Genomic DNA, 17116 nt, shown 5'->3' with positions numbered 1-17116 from the left:
CAGCAGAAGCCGCAAACACAGACGTCACAGAGAAAGCAACAACCACAGATGCCACAGCAGAAGCCGCAAACACAGACACCACAGCAGAAGCCGCAAACACAGACACCACAGCAGAAGCCGCAAACACAGACACCGCAGCAAAAGCAAGGATCACAAAGTGCTCCCAAACCCAAAGCCAACAATGCATCTTCCATTCCTGACAAACCAGCCATCCCGGAGCATGACGTGAAACAAAACTCGTCCATGAGCGCCCAGCTCGCCCTCGAAGCCGCCAAGAAAGCCTACGAACTCCGCCAGGCAGCGTATGGTGCCGGTGATCCAAATGCACGCGAAGAGATTTTGGCCAAAGCCGTCAACAAGGAGATCGAGGCCGAGTCTTTTGGCAAGGCCGCTAAATATACTCGCTCGGGCGCGTTCCAGGGCCTTGCTGCCGGTGCTGGCCTCGGTGTCCAACCCGGCGTTACCCTGGGCAAATTGACCGGCGCCCTGGTCGGTGGTGTGGTGTCCTCGGCGGGTGCTTTACTGGGAGGTGGTGTTGGATCTGCATACGGCGCTATCAGTGGTCCGTTCTGGGATTTAGGCCAGATGGCAAGTCAAGGTGTAAGGAGTATTGTGGGCGATTTTCCCAACTGGGAGGCCACATCAAGTCAGAAGAAGGAGCTGGAGAAGATGGTGATGGGCGCGCAGCAGACGAAAGCTCCGAGTCAACAAGAACTGCAGGAGATGCGGGATGACGACGGAGGGCGAGGTCAGCAGGATTACCAGCAATGGGCCAAGGATTTGACAAGCTACATCCCCAGTATGCCATCCATGCCGAATATGCCGCCGATGCCTTCAATGCCGTCGATACCAGGGCTGGGCGGACAATCCAAAGGGAACAACTCTGAAACTGGGTCAAAGACCGCGACAGTATCCAATCCGATCCAGCAACCAAAAGCACCAGCAAAGCCGAAGACCACGACAGCATCAAATCAGAGTCAGCAGCCTAAAGCACCAGCAAAGCCTCAAGCTCCTCCAAAGCCCCAAGCTACTCCTCTCAAAGCACCTAGTCAGACCACCAAATCACAATCCCCACCAAAGACAAATGAAACTACGCCGAGGAAGAAGCCAAAGAAGCTGGAAACCAGATCGACGGGAACCACCCCACAGTCTAGCCAATCCACCCCTCGAAGGAAGCCACCGAAATTGGAGACGCGAGCCAAAACCACGACAGCAAATGCTTGAATTAGCAGCACGACAGTGAGGGTAAGCAACGGCCGAATATGGCTGCGATTGCATTCGAAGAGAGGTACAGTAAATGCAGTAAGCATTGGTAGCTCTACGCTGGCTTCTACTGCATACTGTGTCGTAAGAAGTGGCTCATAAATGCTGCTGTCCGATAGGCGCTTCGTCCAGGCCTTCCTCTCCTCGATATCTTCGCGCCGCCAGTTACGAGGGTCAGCCAGTGAGCCCTATACCCAGTGGACTAAGAGGATTTTCTACACGGCTAGAGCCACCGTCAAGAGCAAACAGCCCGCGCCAGCAGATTCAGCACTCTAGCGCCGCCGGCACCAGTAGCACATCTGAGCAAGGCGAGGATATCAAGCTGCACGGCATTGAGTACATTGGAGAAAGCGGATCATCGTTCGTCCATCCGTTCTCTCGTTGCAAACGAGGTAAGTACGCAAACTGGTGGATCTCTTTGCTGGGAGTAGAGCACAGCTGCTTCTGGGCAGAGATGCCTATATGGCCTTAGCGCAACCATTATACTTATGAAACTATGTTTGAAGGAGCAGGAAATCCATTCATTGCATTATATGCGCTTTGAAGCCATTGACAGTCCGAAGTTTGTATGCGTGACGGTGATTCGGCGCAAAAATGGCACAACGCACATTTGCCTAGAGTGCTGACCCGAGCTACAGCGACCAGAAATGGGAAAATTGGGTATGCCAGTTGCACCAGCCTTTCCTAATTTTTCGACGACGCAGTCATGCTACGATCACCGTCAGTTTGCGCCATGCCAAACCCAGAAATTAGTCACTGCCAACTTACTTGATGAGAATGCTCTTTGGCTCAAGATACGACATGAGCCCATGTTTCCCAGATTCTCGGCCACCATTCCCACTCTGTTTGAGCCCCCCGAACGGCGTGTTGATGGTCGGCATGAAGGGACCGTTGATGAAGACCGAGCCAGCCTCCAGGTTTGCCGAGACGCGCAATGCGCGTGTGATGTCGGACGTATAAAGATACGCGGCCAAACCGTAGGAGGTGTCATTGGCGAGCTCAACGACTTCCTCTTCGGTCTTGAAGGTCTTGACGACGAGGACTGGGCCGAAGATCTCGTCCGTGTATATCTTGCTTTCCTTGGGCGGGTCGAGGAAGATTGTGGGTTCGATGAAATTGCCCTTGTTGCCATGGCGGCCACCGCCCGTGAGGAGTTGGGCATCTTTCTTACCCTGTTCCAAAAAGTTCATGACACGGTCGAACTGGATGCGATCGGCGAGGGGTCCAAGGAATGTGTTTGGAGCGAGTGGGTCGCCCATTGCGTGGACGAATTGCTCGAACTTCTCCTTCAATGCTTCGACGAACTTGGGCGCGATCCCCTCCTGGACGAAGGTGCGCGAAGCGGCCGCGCAGATTTGGCCGGTGTTGGTGAGAAAGCCTTGAGAGGCTTGAGTGAGGGCCATGTCCATGTCAGCGTCGTTGAAGATAAGTGAAGGCGACTTCCCTCCGAGCTCCAGTGTCACCCGCTTGAGGTTACTGTTTGTAGCAGCCTGCTGGACTTTCTTCCCGGATTGGACAGAGCCAGTGAAGCTAATCTTGTTGATGTCCATATGGCTGGCAAGTAGATGACCAGTCTCTCCACCCCCTGAAATGAAATTGATCACGCCTGGTGGGAAGCCGGCTTCCACCACCAATTTGCCCATGGCAAGGGCTCCTAGAGGAGACTTCTCGGAAGACTTGAAAATGATCTAGATAATGGTGAGAATCTGATAATATCCAAACCGGCTGGTCAAGGAGATACTCACAGTGTTTCCCGTAGCCACTGCAGGAGCACACTTCCAACAAATGAAGACGTGAGTTCCATTCCAAGCAGATATGCCCGCACACACGCCAAGCGGCTCGTACCGGACAAGCTTGTACGTTCCATCTCCATCTTCTGGAAACATGTCGCCGCCAATCTTATCTGCGAATCCAGCATAGTCTAACCAACGTCAGCATTGCCATTCGCCATGAGAGGATCATAGAAGGTCGTCTCACATCGCCACTGTGAAATGCTGAGGCCAATGAAGATTTTGGCCACGACGATGGGCTGGCCCATCGCGATGCTTTCGAGTCTGCACAAGTCGTCCATGTTCGCTTCCATCAGGTCAGCGAGTTTGTTCATGCAGACGGCCCTCTGGAGCCCGGTGAAGCTCTTCCATGGTCCGCTTTTGAAAGCTGCTCTAGCAGCGGCCACTGCAGCATCAACATCCGCCGGACCGGCCACCTGCACCTCAGACGTGACGACTGAGTCATCTACAGGATTCTTGACCGTGATAGTCTGTCCAGACTTGCAGCTGACATACTGATCTTGAGGTTTAGCAAATGAAGCTGATACACGTGATGGACCTATTTACCTCATTGTTTATGAATAGCCGTGTTTCGATAGCTTTCCCAGAGCTGACACCGTCAGTATGCCCATTAGTTGTCATTGTGTTATGGTGTATGGAGCTGTTGTGACAATGATTTATTCGTGTTATAGACACCAAGCTGTCCGAACTCCAGTGGAAAAGTATGTATATATAAATGCGGGAGGATTTCAGCTGCCAAGATTAGCTCGTGTATGAGAAGCTATATACGAGAGCTAATGTACGGAAGCACATGGCAAAACACGTAAAAAACCTCCGATAGGTCAATAAATCACGGCTCTGGTTCATGGGGAGGTCGTGTGATGAGTGTACACGGGCTGACACCAGCTGTGAGGCACTTTATGTTCTGTGAGTAGCGGGAGGCCATGTGTGCCAGAACGAATATAGCATACCCGGACCGGCTCGGACACTGGCGTTTTGGATGGGATGACTGTCCAGCCAGAGGTGAAAGGAATAGCCATTACGTTGACAAAGAGAGGTCCCAGAAATCCCAAACTTATCGTGTCGCAGTTGGAGCCCAAGCAGAGAAACCATGTGAAGGCGTATGAGGTTGGCGAGACCTTGTTTTCCGAAACTACTTCGCTAAAATAAACTCCAAGTTGAACGGACGCCACCAGCTGAACGATGGTTACGAGGTAATTGAGCCTTCTTTTTCCCACCTCTTTCTCCACTAGTTCTAAGCCCTGTCGTGCTGTTAGTAGGCGAGGGTAGCCGTGGCTAGCCCTTCAAGCCGTATTCCCTTGGGCGCTTCTAGGTACGCTGGCGATCCGCAACCCTCATGGAGTCGATGTAGTTGCAGTAAGCTAACCATGACCCCGCCAGTGCAGGCCCTAAGCCTAAGGCCCTCATGGGGTTCACGTGTGGTCCGGCTAACTTAAGTAGTCACGTAGTGCATTATCAATTCTTAAATGGCCCGAGACCTCCGATTTCTGTATTCAATCTGTCTGCCCTCGCCACCAACGTGAGTCACATCGTACAACACGCTTCTACAAGTAAAGTGTTGTGTTCATCGCCGAAACTGGTCGTGAGGAGTAAGCACTGGGCAGGTGTTCTAGAGCGGATCTTCCAAGTCATCTCTGTTGAACAATATCTGGGCAGGCCGTCCAGGCACAGTATCCTATGGCTTGATGTCTGCGCATCTCCCGGGTATAAATGCTCGGATTACTCTCCTTCCAACGAAGCCAGGCTCTGGGCGCGGTGAGCTTTGCTACCACTTAAAATACAATGGCATCCTGACTGTCCGCAAAGTGCGATGCGAATCGGGTTGGGTTTGCGATTTTTGCACGAAGAAGTACTACAGATCGTGAGTGATCATCGTGCACAATCAATACATCATCAACTTTCGACCAAAGCGATATCATACTGATCTAGCCGGATGCAGGGATGTTCTCAGACGGCACTACCGGTCTTGCCCTCAAAGAGGTCATCGACAGATCCCAGACCGCTTGCCACGAGGAAGGAGAAAACAGGCATGCGACCTCTGTGCGAGGAGCAAGGTATCCTGCGATCTTGACCTGCCGTGCGAGAATTGTCTCTTCTCTGACGCTGAATGCACCCATTCTCGCACCGAGCAAAACCTACATCGGGCACCCGGCGCGCGCGACTGCAACAGCGCAAGAGAGATGCACATACAAACATCAGCAGAAAATGGCCCGAACGTTCACAAAATCTCTATCCCATTCCTCTTGAACTGGACCAACCCTAACAGTCGGCTCACCGACACCTTCCAGCGAATAAGTGATGATCCTTTGGTGCTGGAGAGCACTCAAACCTCGGATGATACAACAAATCCCCGCGAATCTGGAGGCCATCACACTTATGTGGCTCACAATCTTGGTTCGACTTGCATTTGCTATCGACACCGTCGAATACAGGCTATCTCCCGCCATCCGACGATATTCTAATCGACTTAGGCACGTCCGCAGATGTCGGTGCATTGTTCTCCTCCCCATTCGACCTGGATTCCCCCGATCAGGTTTCCCCAGACATCCTTCTCCCTGTGATGGATCGGAGTGAGTATCAGGATGACATGGTGGTAGCTACCGTACAAGACGATGGATACCCTTCCAGTGGCACGTTCGTGGACAGGGATCTTCCAGCGGAATTTGCGGATCACTTGACCGCCCTGACCTTAGCTCTTCCGCGCAGCCACCCAGAACATGCCCCAAACATTAATCTCGCCCTTGGGATGTCGACACTTACACCCGCGAATATCCGGAAATTTCTACGACTCTATTTCCATCACTGGAACCGCCACAGCCCAGTCGTCCATCCGGGGACCTTCGAGGTCTACAAGGCACCCTTACCTCTACTTCTCGTGATGACGCTAACGGGAGCCTGTCACGGTGCTTGAACGAAATGCTGGTCCCTCGGAGTTTGGCGCTGGCCTCCAGCTGAGCCCCAATGCGACAAGGCTTCTTGATACCTGGGGGCTTGCCTGGGCGCTGAGTGAAGCTTTTCGCGAATGTGTTAACGTTCCGCGGTGGTCGGTGGCCAGGAGGTGGGAAGACGACACGGAAATTGGACTCAACACTCAGAACCCAGATGCGTCCGAGATTTACGGCACCCGTGAGTATTGTCGTTTCACTTGTAGTTGGAACGATAAATAACGAGTCAAGCTATTGGCAAATTTATCGCCAAACTGCCAGCGACTTCTGGCTGATGGGGCTCGCAGGGCTGGTGCCTCGATTGAATATGGAAGGGAGGTTGTGAAGGTCGACACGGAGCAGGGAATTGTCGTCCTCACAAATGGCAAAGTGCTGGAGCCGGGTCTCGTCACTGGCGCAGAGGGTACAAACCAGTTTCCGATACTTGAACGTGGATCACTGATCTCGCGCCAGGGATACGGTCAAAGACGCGAACATCCATTGCCGGTAACGAGAATTCCCATCCTGTCCCATTCGCAGAGTACAACTATCGCGCGATGATTCCGGCGGAGGTGATGATGAGAGACGAGGAGACCGCCACGAAGATGGAGATGGCAAGTACAGATACACAGGCTTGGTTCGGACCAGGTCGCTTCATCGTGGGGTATCCCATCTCGGAACGGCAGGTTTTTCAACGTCGCCTTGGGGACTCTGAGAGACAAGGGAACGCCTGTGAAATCTTGGAATCAACCAGGCGATCCACGAGAGCTCCAACGAGAGTTTGCCAACTTTAGCCCCTTCATTCAGAAGCTGACCGGAGAAATGTGCAAAGTGGGCGACTGCCGAGATTCCAGAGTTATCCACTTGGTCGAGCAGGTCTGGTAGGACAGTACTGCTTGGTGATTCAGCTCATGCCATGTCTCCCCACGCCGCGCAAGGGGAGGTGATGATACTCGAAGATGCCGCAGCCCTCGCCGAGGCACTCTCCAGATTGAGGTCTTTAGAATATCTTCGTCGACTCACCCGTCTATACGAGAAATTTCGGAAGCCTCGCATTGCTCGTGTAGCTTCGATCGCCAAGGGCAATGGCAAATCCTGGATGTTACGCGATGGACTCGAACAGCTGGCTCGCGAGAGTCGCTTCAGGCGTGTTACGGATGATTATTTACAGGAGATACGGGACATTGGGTCTGAAAAGATAGTCAGAAGACTGAAGGTCCAGGCCGATATAGACGCCCAGTGGCCACTGCCCAGCGTTTTGATGGGGCTTTATGGCTACGATATAAAGGAAGCATTCAACAGCTTTATAGATAATTATAGCGCACGCGATTAACCTTGGATACGGTAACTTGGTTAGGGAGACGGTATTACCTTATAGTGCATCTCTATGATCAAGTGCTTGTTGAGCGGGAGCAAAGAGTGTCTTGTACTGCGTTATCTTCTCGCGTGGTTTCCACGTAATCTTCCTCTGACTCAGGTGAAGATGACCATCAGCACATACTAACATAATCAAACATTCCAATCCTAATATTAGTACGATGCCCTATCTCGAAACCTTTATCAAATGAAATCTTGCCGAGTCTCACATTTCGAGCTACCGAACGTAGTCTATCGATCTATCGACGGGTGGCAAGCAGGAAAGGTCTAACGGACCATTAAAAGGGAAAGGTAGCCCGGATCAAGGAACCGGATAAGCCAACGAACTCAGGAAGCTATTTTGTCTCAGCCAATCAAGGCAGCAGCTATTCTTACTAGGGACCACGGTTCCTGGAACTGTCCCCAACAAAAACTCCACTCCTTCGTATTCTTTCTCTTTCGCACTGTCGCCATCCGAGACCTGGCCCTACTGAGGGCGCGGTCCCGACCACCACCTCGTTGGTTGTGGATCTTGGTCGAAAAGCATCGAACTCGATGCGAGAAGAGCCAGTGGCAACGGGACAGCCAATCTATTAGTGCTCTTCTTCCCCAGCTTCCCGTCAACTCTCATGCCTTTTAAAACTTGTAGTAGATACGGTGGATTAATGTAAGTCTCCGCCTACTGAATCGTGCTCATCATCGGCATCTTTTGAACGTCAACTCGACCGCTGAGTTAGGGGCGCTGTCATCTTTCAGACGCTTTCTATCCTTCGCGAATCGATCCCAACCCGGCCATTCCCCAGCTGGCCGTCAGCTTTCAATTGCCGGCTCCATGGCGCCCAGTCACCACTACGACCTCATCAAGCCAAGTGAGGACATCAAGGACGAGCCTGACGACAGCAGAGAACCCATCAGCAGACCATGGTCAAAATATGTTCTCTACATGCTTCTTGCAGCTAGCACTGGTCTAGGTGCGGCGTTTGGTGTGGTCCTAGCCTCGTCTCTGCTCAAACCTAGCACTAGCACCAGTGCCGCGGCGAATGCCACTGCCACCACCACCCTATCCGCAGACATTACACTGCCTACTACTTCCACCGATTATATCGCTGGTGAAGCTAATGACCACGATGTTTTGGCGGGCAAGGTTCTTGAATGCGGATACTCTTTTACCGAAGCGCGCTCTCGGGGTTGTGTCTACGACGTTATGATGCAAGATTGGGTCCCAGAGCCGTGCTATGACAGCGTATTGACTGAGAGATACCTTGCGCAAGGAAATTACACCTGGTATGCGGACGGTGATGGGAACATTATGTCGGACGAAGAAATGCGTAAGGGCGAACACACAGAAGCATATATGTCAGGGGACTATCATAAAGATCACTGCATCTTCTCATGGGAAAAGCTCATCCGTGCGATGCGGAACACCCGGCCTGTCAGTCAGGAATTGGTGTCTTACGACCACGTTCTTCACTGTCGTCACCAAACCCTTGGAGAAAATCATCCGGATAAGCGTGATGGGGGTATTGGTGTCCGAGCACCTACTAACTATGCCAAATGCGCATTGTATAGCACGTGGAAGAAGGATTTTATCCCAGACAAACATTCTTCAACGGACAAGTAATGTTCGTTTGGCAAGTTCTAAGGCCGGGGGACCTTGGAACTAAACAATATCCTCACTGAGGAATGGTACACACTGTTCGTATACCATAGTAAAAGAGGCGGAGGGTTTAGATACAAGGATAGATAAGGATATGTAAGGAGACGCCAGAATAGACAGAATGCCTCAAAAACCAACACCCTTTTTTTCTCTTTCCAAAACCTTTTGCTTCTTTTAGGCTAAAATCCTATGAAAGCTTAGTGGCTGCGCTTAGCAGGTGGACTTAGGGAGTTTTTACGCCCTACATCTTATTTTATTTCCTCGTACTGGTACCTCAATACTTCCATCGAATCTGATCGGTGATCTATACGAATGAACTTATGTGGATTGCTTTGAAATACTACTACGAGGCACTCTAGAAGAGTTCAGAGACCTGATAATTGGTTTTCATCGCTACGTACCACGTTCTACTTTCGTGCCGCTTACGCGCCATGCTTCCTTCATATTCCTTTTCCACGACTACATCTCAAGCCTTTCTCACTTTCCCAGGAGCTTCTTTGATCAAGCCCAACGACATCCCATGTGCTCAATATAGGAAATATGCCAATAAGAAACGAGACTGACCACTTGACAGATGTTACTCATCAAGATCTCATGATGAAAAGGCACAACGGTCACTTTACTTCATGGGTTCATTGATTTGCTTAATGCAGGCTGTTCGAGATACTCAAAGCTGCTTCCACCACCGCATCATACTTTATGGCCGTTGCATTGAGGAGGCGAGGGGTTCAATAGGGTTTCAAACGCCTCACTGAGCGCCCTGTACGGATCTGTCGTGGCGGCTTTGAAGCGGCAAGCCACATAGCGATCAGGTCGCACGAGGAGCGCGCCGTCGGTGCCGATTTCGCTGAGCTTCGACCAAGTGCGCGTTGGATCGCCAACATCACCCCCAGCAGCGATCCGCCAAGCCTCAACGGGAATTTTTGATTCCTTAGCCAAACGCGTTGCGGCTTCACACCATTCCTTGCCGTCAGAGCCCACAAGCAAGATGAAGTTGCCGACGCTGCCAAGGTCATGAGTCGAAAGACGTTTGCCTCTATCATTCAGCCAAGCATGCGGCAGTCGATGTCCTGGTCGGGTGGTGGGAATGTAAGCGATTCCCATTGGATCTCGGGATGGAGCAGGAGTTCCATCAGGTATCAAGACTCCCTCCTCATAGTGAAAGCCTATCTCGCGATCATGGGGATCCAGTTCCATCCGTCCAGTCCCAAAAACTTCGGCTCCAACCGCCCGCCGCGTGCGTCCCATGGGACTGTCTTCAAGGTATTTGAGAAAGACTGCCTTGCGTTGCTCCGGTGTCTTGGCGTGGGTGAGTCCCATGCCGGCTTCGAAAGCGAATTGGTTCTGGAACGCGAAAAGCGCATACTCAATATTATCTTGGATGACGGGCCTTCGTTCTGTCTCGTATGTGTCGAGAATGGCTTCACTTGACCAACCCTTGACCACAGCCGCGAGTTTCCAGGTCAGATTGTCTGCGTCCTGGATTGCCGACTGCAAGCCGAGGCCGGATGTTGGCGGCTGGCGATGAGCTGCGTCACCAATAAAGAAGACACGCCCGACGCGGCTCTTTTCAATCTGCACTGATTCGATGTGCCACGGACTGACCCCGAGAATCTCGGAGTCAAGCGCGGGAAGATTGAGGAGCGCCTGGACACGAACTAGCGCGCGCTCCTTCGTAAGGTTTTGAGCATCTGGGTCGTCCGGCGGTATCATGATGTGCATGGTCCACGTCTCTGAATGGCGATCCCAGTTTTTCGGACCGGCTTTGACCAGAGCACCACCGGTCCAGGATCCGAAACGTGGCCCTACCAGCCAGTGAACAACCACATCATCCTTCACATAGTCGGAAAGGTCCGCCCGAAAGTAGAGGCTGGTCATGGTTGCGAGACCTGTTTGCCCGATCATTGAGACACCAAGCATTGGGCCGACGGTGCGGCCTCCGTCCGCGGCAACCACGTAGCGTGCACGAACGCTGTGCACCTGGCCAGTCGCCACCTCACGGATCTCGGCCGCGACCGAATCTTTCTTCTCGGTCAGACGTTCGAGCTCAAACCCGAAGCATACCTTTCCCAGGTTACGTTCCTCTGCATTTCGTCGGAGGAGTGGTTCGAGTAGGTATTGGCCCAGACCGGCGGAGAGTTCGGGACTGTCTCTCTCGAACATTTCGCGGAAGACGCCTTCTCCATTCACATCGAGGCTGAAGAGTTCTCGCCGGTCGAGTTCGCCGTCTCCGCCGAGTGAGGTCAACCAGGTGGTGCGAATGCGAGTTTCGGCGGGCATACCAATCGCCTGAATCTGCTCGGCTATGCCGTGACGGCGGAAAATCTCCATGGTGCGCTGGTTGTGAGCACCAGCCTTAGGCATGTGGGATGTGTTGGGCCGTCGCTCGACCAGGAGAGATTCCACGCCGAGATCAGACAGAAGAATCGACGATGTAAGCCCGCTCCCGCCTCCGCCCACGATGAGGACGGATACTTCGTTGGGCAGCATCGTTACGAGAGCTCTGAATGCTGCCAAGAATGTAGGCTGCAGTTGGTATGGGTAAATGGCTGTTCAAGCGACAGAGTTGAGGTCATCACAACAAGGAAGAGTCCTTTGACTTGATGGTTTCAAGTTATATCGCCAACATCACCATGAACGGGTGATAATGGGTAACGTTAGACAAGTTATCGGATGCCAAGGTTAGGTTGGTCGGTCGGTCGGAGTATGCTTTGGACTGGCGTGACTCTGTGAGTGCGGTGATGGCCGTGACTCTGTACATGGGACTCGGGAGGGGGAGGGGCCGTCTCCAGAGCCACAAGATATTCGACCTTCATCGGCACTGCCGTGCAGGTCTCGGTCGTGTGTTCCAACGACGGCAGCAGAGCTGACTGACTCTAGTCAGCACCTCGACGGGATCTCGCTTCCATGTCAACAACAAAGTCCTCAAAAGACGGCGCGACGACAATTTGCCCGGAGGTCCCAATTTTCATACAGGCCTCTTTCCCTGGCCGAGAGACGGCCGGCATCATATAGTGCACCTCGGTGGGGCGGCCAATCGGGCGGGCCGGTCTTCTCCAATTCCAGGTGGTGCACCCAGGTAGTGCACCTTTCGTGTCATCCGCGTCCACCATCGACAATTTCGAAGGGAATGGGTGCATTATACTTAGCTTATCCAGCGCTATCGAACGCGGGTAATTATACAATCGTACGACTTCTTGTCGTTATACTATCGTTTTAAGGTAGATTGTTATCTCTTTAATCCTCTCTTCGCTAAGTTTTAAGATAACTTAGTATTAACTTTTTATTTTCTTAGTAGCGATTATAAAGGATTTAGTTTTTTCTTAAAAGTTAAGATTTAATATAGTAACTTAATTATTTTTTATTTATAAGCGAGAATAATAGTAAAATTTACTATCCTCGATAAAAGAAATAGTAAAGTTTAAGAATATTAAAGAATATAGCTTTAGAAAATATTCTCTTTAGTTTTAAACTTAGCTATCTTCTCAAGATATATTTCTTTCTTAAATTATTCGAGAAGAGTTTCTTTTTTTTTTTTTAATAATTTTTTTTTTAGTTAAACTATTTATTATTTTATTCTATACTTAATATTTTTTTTTTTTTTTTTTTAATATTTTTTTTTAATTAAACTTTTTCCCTTTACTCTTCTTTTAAAATTATTAAAGAAACTCTATATCTTAATTTATAGTAAAACTTTAGAAACTTCGTTCTAAAATTAATTTATTTTATTAAGAGATTTATATTTTATATTTAATATAGAATATTATTAATTTATCTTTAATATTAAGAAAGTATAAGAACTTTTCTATTAATTAATTATCGTTATTAAAATAATAAAAGTAAATTTATATCTTTTAAATATTTAATAATTACGTCGATCGCTTTTATTTAATTAACTTAAAGATTATTATAATTAAGCTCGTAGTATTCTTAATTTACTTTATAATTAATTAATAATTATTAAGTCTTATAAACTATTAAGGTTAATATTAATATAAGGCGCTAAAGAAAATAATCTCGTTAAAGATAAATTAATTAAAATACTAAAAGACTAATCTTATATTTAATCTCTATAACTTTAAAGTTTCTTTTATCGCTATTACTATTATTAAAATATTTAGACTTAATTAAAAATATACTATTTTATTTCTAAATAAATACGAAACTTATTAAGTAAATAAGATTATAGTATTATTATAATTAATATAATATTAATAGATATATTATTTATCTCCTTAATAAAGTATTATATATTCTTAATAGCGAAGATTTTATAATTTATTATATTAATCTAGATTTAATTAATAAACTATTCTTAAATTAATATTTAACTTCGAAACTATAGAAGAACTAAAGTTCCTTAATACTTATTTAGTAGATAGCTAAAAAATATATAAACTTTTATTATATTTTTTTAACGAGTTTTTTAATTAAAATAAAAATTCTAATATTATATTCGATAGATAATTAGATTATAGATTATAATAATCTAATAATTTCTTTAATAAATCGATATAACTAAGTATCTTAGTTTATTAAATAAAATTAATATTAATTAGATAAAGTTATATTATATTAAACTTATTTATTCTCGCTATACTAATAAAGATCTAAAAGAAATTATAAAGTTATTTAGTTTAGATAGATTATTTCTTAATACTATCTTAAATACTTAATATATTATTATTAATAGTAAAGCTTAAATTATTAATTTATTTAATTAATTACAATAAAAAGAGTTAAGTAATATTATCTTAAGATTATACTAATTTATAGTTATCTTTTATTAATATTAATCTTTATTTTATTTTACTATAATTAATATACTATAGTATATTTCTACAATTTTTTAAATAATTTATTATATCGCTATTAAATTACTCTAATATAATTTATTTAATAATACGAGCTATATTATAATTAATATACCCTTAAGATAAATAATTATACTTATATTTATAGAATATAAATAAATTTAATTTAATATATCTATAATTATATAAATATTATAACTAAGATTTATTATTATATATCTCTTCGCTAGGAATTAACGATTTTTGTTCGTAATTTAAAACTAAGTATTTTAGGCGATACTTTATACTTTAGTATTAAATAGATTTTATAAATATTTTTAAGTAATAAGCGCGTTTAAAGATAAGAGATATTAAATCGCTTTAGTATTTAGTCGATTCGTCGTTAACTTTAGATTTTAAGTTCTTACAATAAGCTTATCGATATAACTTATAATCTTAACTAAATATATTAATATTATTTAAGGTAATTAGTTCTAACGCTATCGCTTTAGATTTAGTAAGTTATATATTAAGAAAAATTACGAAGACTTCGATTAACTATAAATTAACCTTATAATCTACGAACTAAGTTTTATACTACTAAACTAAGATATAGAAGTTATCTATTAAAAATTAAATTTAATATTAAGCTAAGTTTTATTAACTAAGGGTTAAGTTAAATCTTACTATTTACTAATATTAAAAAAAGTAGATAATAGCTCTTTTAGTACTAAAGATATATTATATAGATTTATAAAAGATTATATATTAAATATAAATACTAATAAACTTAGTAAGTAAAATACTATAACTTATAAATTTAATTTAGTCTAAGTTATAAATATTTATATCTTAGCGTAGTTAATTAGATCTTAAGATTAAAGATTATAGTTACTTAACTTATTAAACTAAGAATTAGATTTAATTAATAGTTTTATATCTTTAAAATCTATAGACTTTATATTAGATAGTGTAATATAATATTTAGTTTAGATAGTTTAGATTTATAGTATTTCTTAAGGCTCCCTTATCAATATTACTTATATTGTTTAACCTTTATTCGCGATCGCTAGATTAATATTACTTAAAATAGCCTTAGCTAAGAGGCGGCGTATATTATATAGTGTACCTTAGTAGGGCGGCTAATTAGGTACGCCGATCTTCTTTAATTCTAGGTAGTATACCCCGATAGTATACCTTTCGTATTATACGCGTCTACTATCGATAATTTAGAAGGGAATAGATACACTATACTCAATTTATCTAGCGCTATCGAATATAGATAATTATATAATCGTATAACTTCTCGTCGTTATACTATAGTTTTAAGGTAGATTACTACCTCTTTAATTCTCTCTTTATTAAGTTTTAAGATAACTTAGTATAACTTTTATTTCTTAGTAATAATTATAGAGATTTAGTTTTTTCTTAGAAACTAAAATTTAATATATTAATTTAATTATTTTTTATTTATAAACGAGAATAATAGTAAGATCCACTATTCTCGACAAAAGAGATAATAAAGTTTAAGAACATTAAAGAATATAGTTTAAAGAAATATTCTCTTTAATTTTAAACTTAGCTATCTTCTCGAGAGATATTTCTTTCGTAAATTATTTAAGAAGAGTTTTCTTTTTTTTTTTTTTAGTAATTTTTTTTTTAGTTAAATTATTTATTATTCTATTCTATATTTAATATTTTTATTTTTTTTTCTCGATATTTTTTTTTAATCGAACTTTTTCTTTTTACTCTTTCTTTAAAATTACTAAAGAAACTCTATATCTTAATTTATAATAAAACTTTAGAAACTTTATTCTAAAACTAATCTATTCTATTAGAAAATCTATATTTTATATTTAATATAGAATATTATTAATTTACCCTTAATATTAAAAAAGTATAAGAACTTTTCTATTAATTAATTATTATTATTAAAATAATAAAAGTAAATTTATATCTTTTAGATATTTAGTAATTATATCGATCGCTTTTATTTAATTAACTTAAAGATTATTATAGTTAAGCTTATAGTATTTCTAATTTACTTTATAATTAATTAATAATTATTAAATCTTATAAACTATTAAAATTAGTATTAATATAAAATATTAAAGAAAATAATCTTATTAAAGATAAACTAACTAAGATATTAAAAGATCGATCTTATATCTAATCTTTATAACTTCGAAGTTTCTTTTATCGCTATCGCTATTACTAAAGTATTTAGACTTAATTAAGAATATACTATTTTATTTCTAAATAGATATAAAATTTATTAAATAAATAAAATTATAATACTATTATAATCGATATAATATTAATAAATATATTACTTATCTTCTTAATAAAATATTATATATTCTTAATAACGAAAATTTTATAATTTATTATATTAATTTAAATTTAGCTAGTAAGCTATCTCTAAATTAATATTTAACTTTAAAACTATAGAAGAACTAAAGTTCTTTAGTATTTATTTAGTAAATAGCTAAGAAATATATAGACTTCTATTATATTTCTTTAACGAGTTTTTTAACTAAAGTAGAAATCCTAGTATTATATTTAATAAATAATTAAATCGTAAATTACGATAATTTAATAGTTTCTTTAATAAATTAATATAACTAAATATCTTAATTTATTAAGTAAAATTAATATCGATCGAGTAGAATTATATTATATTAAGTTTATTTATTCTTATTATATTAATAAAGATTTAAAGGGAATTATAAAGTTACTTAACCTAGATAAATTATTTCTTAATACTATCTTAAATACTTAATATATTATTATTAGTAGTAAAGCTTAAATTATCGATTTATTTAACTAGCTATAATAAAGAAAATTAAATAATATTATCTTAAAATTATATTAATCTATAATTATCTCTTATTAATATTAATTCTCGTTTTATTTTACTATAATTAATATACTATAGTATATTTCTACGATCTTTTAAATAATTTATTATACTATTACTAAGTTACTTTAATATAGTTTATTTAATAATATAAGCTACGTTATAATTAATATACCCTCGAGATAAACGACTATACTTATATTTATAGAATATAGATAAATTTAGTTTAACGTATCTACAATTATATAAATATCGCGGCTAAGATTTATTGTTATATATCTCTTCGCTAGGAATTAACGATCCTTATTCGCGATCTAAAACTAAATATTCTAGATAATACTTTATATTTTAATATTAAATAAATTTTATAGATATTTTTAAGCGATAGACGTATTCGGAAATAAGGGATATCGAATTACTTTAGTATTTAGTTAATTCGTCGTTAGCTTTAGATTTCGAGTTCTTACGATAAA

The 17116-nt window shown here is 42.3% G+C and overlaps 4 protein-coding genes across 4 annotated transcripts; 2 read left to right on the top strand and 2 right to left on the bottom strand.

The window, feature by feature from the left end:
* Positions 1–48: 48 nt before the first annotated feature.
* Positions 49–1224, top strand: PV05_02600 (uncharacterized protein; the record flags this gene model as incomplete). Its single annotated transcript, XM_013463180.1, has 1 exon — positions 49–1224. The coding sequence occupies one exon, from the start codon at positions 49–51 to the stop codon at positions 1222–1224; it is 1176 nt and encodes a 391-aa protein (XP_013318634.1).
* A 547-nt stretch (positions 1225–1771) lies between these two features.
* PV05_02599 (uncharacterized protein) lies at positions 1772–3703 on the bottom strand. The gene is made up of 5 exons (XM_013463179.1): positions 3600–3703; positions 3241–3547; positions 3009–3184; positions 2032–2951; positions 1772–1972 (listed from the first exon to the last, which is right to left on the bottom strand). The coding sequence occupies exons 1-5, from the start codon at positions 3672–3674 to the stop codon at positions 1948–1950; spliced, it is 1503 nt and encodes a 500-aa protein (XP_013318633.1). The 5' UTR covers positions 3675–3703; the 3' UTR covers positions 1772–1947.
* A 4277-nt stretch (positions 3704–7980) lies between these two features.
* On the top strand, positions 7981–9129 carry PV05_02598 (uncharacterized protein). Its single transcript, XM_013463178.1, has one exon. It carries the CDS (start codon positions 8166–8168, stop codon positions 8952–8954), a length of 789 nt encoding a protein of 262 aa, XP_013318632.1. The 5' UTR covers positions 7981–8165; the 3' UTR covers positions 8955–9129.
* Positions 9130–9680: 551 nt separating this feature from the next.
* Positions 9681–11480, bottom strand: PV05_02597 (uncharacterized protein; the record flags this gene model as incomplete). Its single annotated transcript, XM_013463177.1, has 1 exon — positions 9681–11480. The coding sequence occupies one exon, from the start codon at positions 11478–11480 to the stop codon at positions 9681–9683; it is 1800 nt and encodes a 599-aa protein (XP_013318631.1).
* Positions 11481–17116: the final 5636 nt, after the last annotated feature.

This window comes from Exophiala xenobiotica (genome assembly GCF_000835505.1).
Source record: "Exophiala xenobiotica strain CBS 118157 unplaced genomic scaffold supercont1.2, whole genome shotgun sequence".
Classification (NCBI taxonomy): Eukaryota; Fungi; Ascomycota; class Eurotiomycetes; order Chaetothyriales; family Herpotrichiellaceae; genus Exophiala; species Exophiala xenobiotica.
The sequence above is the reverse complement of the archived record's forward strand: the minus strand, read 5'-3'. Positions and strand labels throughout refer to the sequence as shown.

Bases quoted from the DNA above. Each gene is read 5' to 3' on its own strand.
- PV05_02598 (XM_013463178.1), top strand. From the start codon at position 8,166: ATGGCGCCCAGTCACCACTACGACCTCATCAAGCCAAGTGAGGACATC.
- PV05_02599 (XM_013463179.1), bottom strand. From the start codon at position 3,674: ATGACAACTAATGGGCATACTGACGGTGTCAGCTCTGGGAAAGCTATC. The intron at 3,548-3,599 runs GTAAATAGGTCC...CCTCAAGATCAG, and splicing joins GGCTATTCATAAACAATGAG to TATGTCAGCTGCAAGTCTGG. The intron at 2,952-3,008 runs GTGAGTATCTCC...ACCATTATCTAG, and splicing joins CAGTGGCTACGGGAAACACT to ATCATTTTCAAGTCTTCCGA.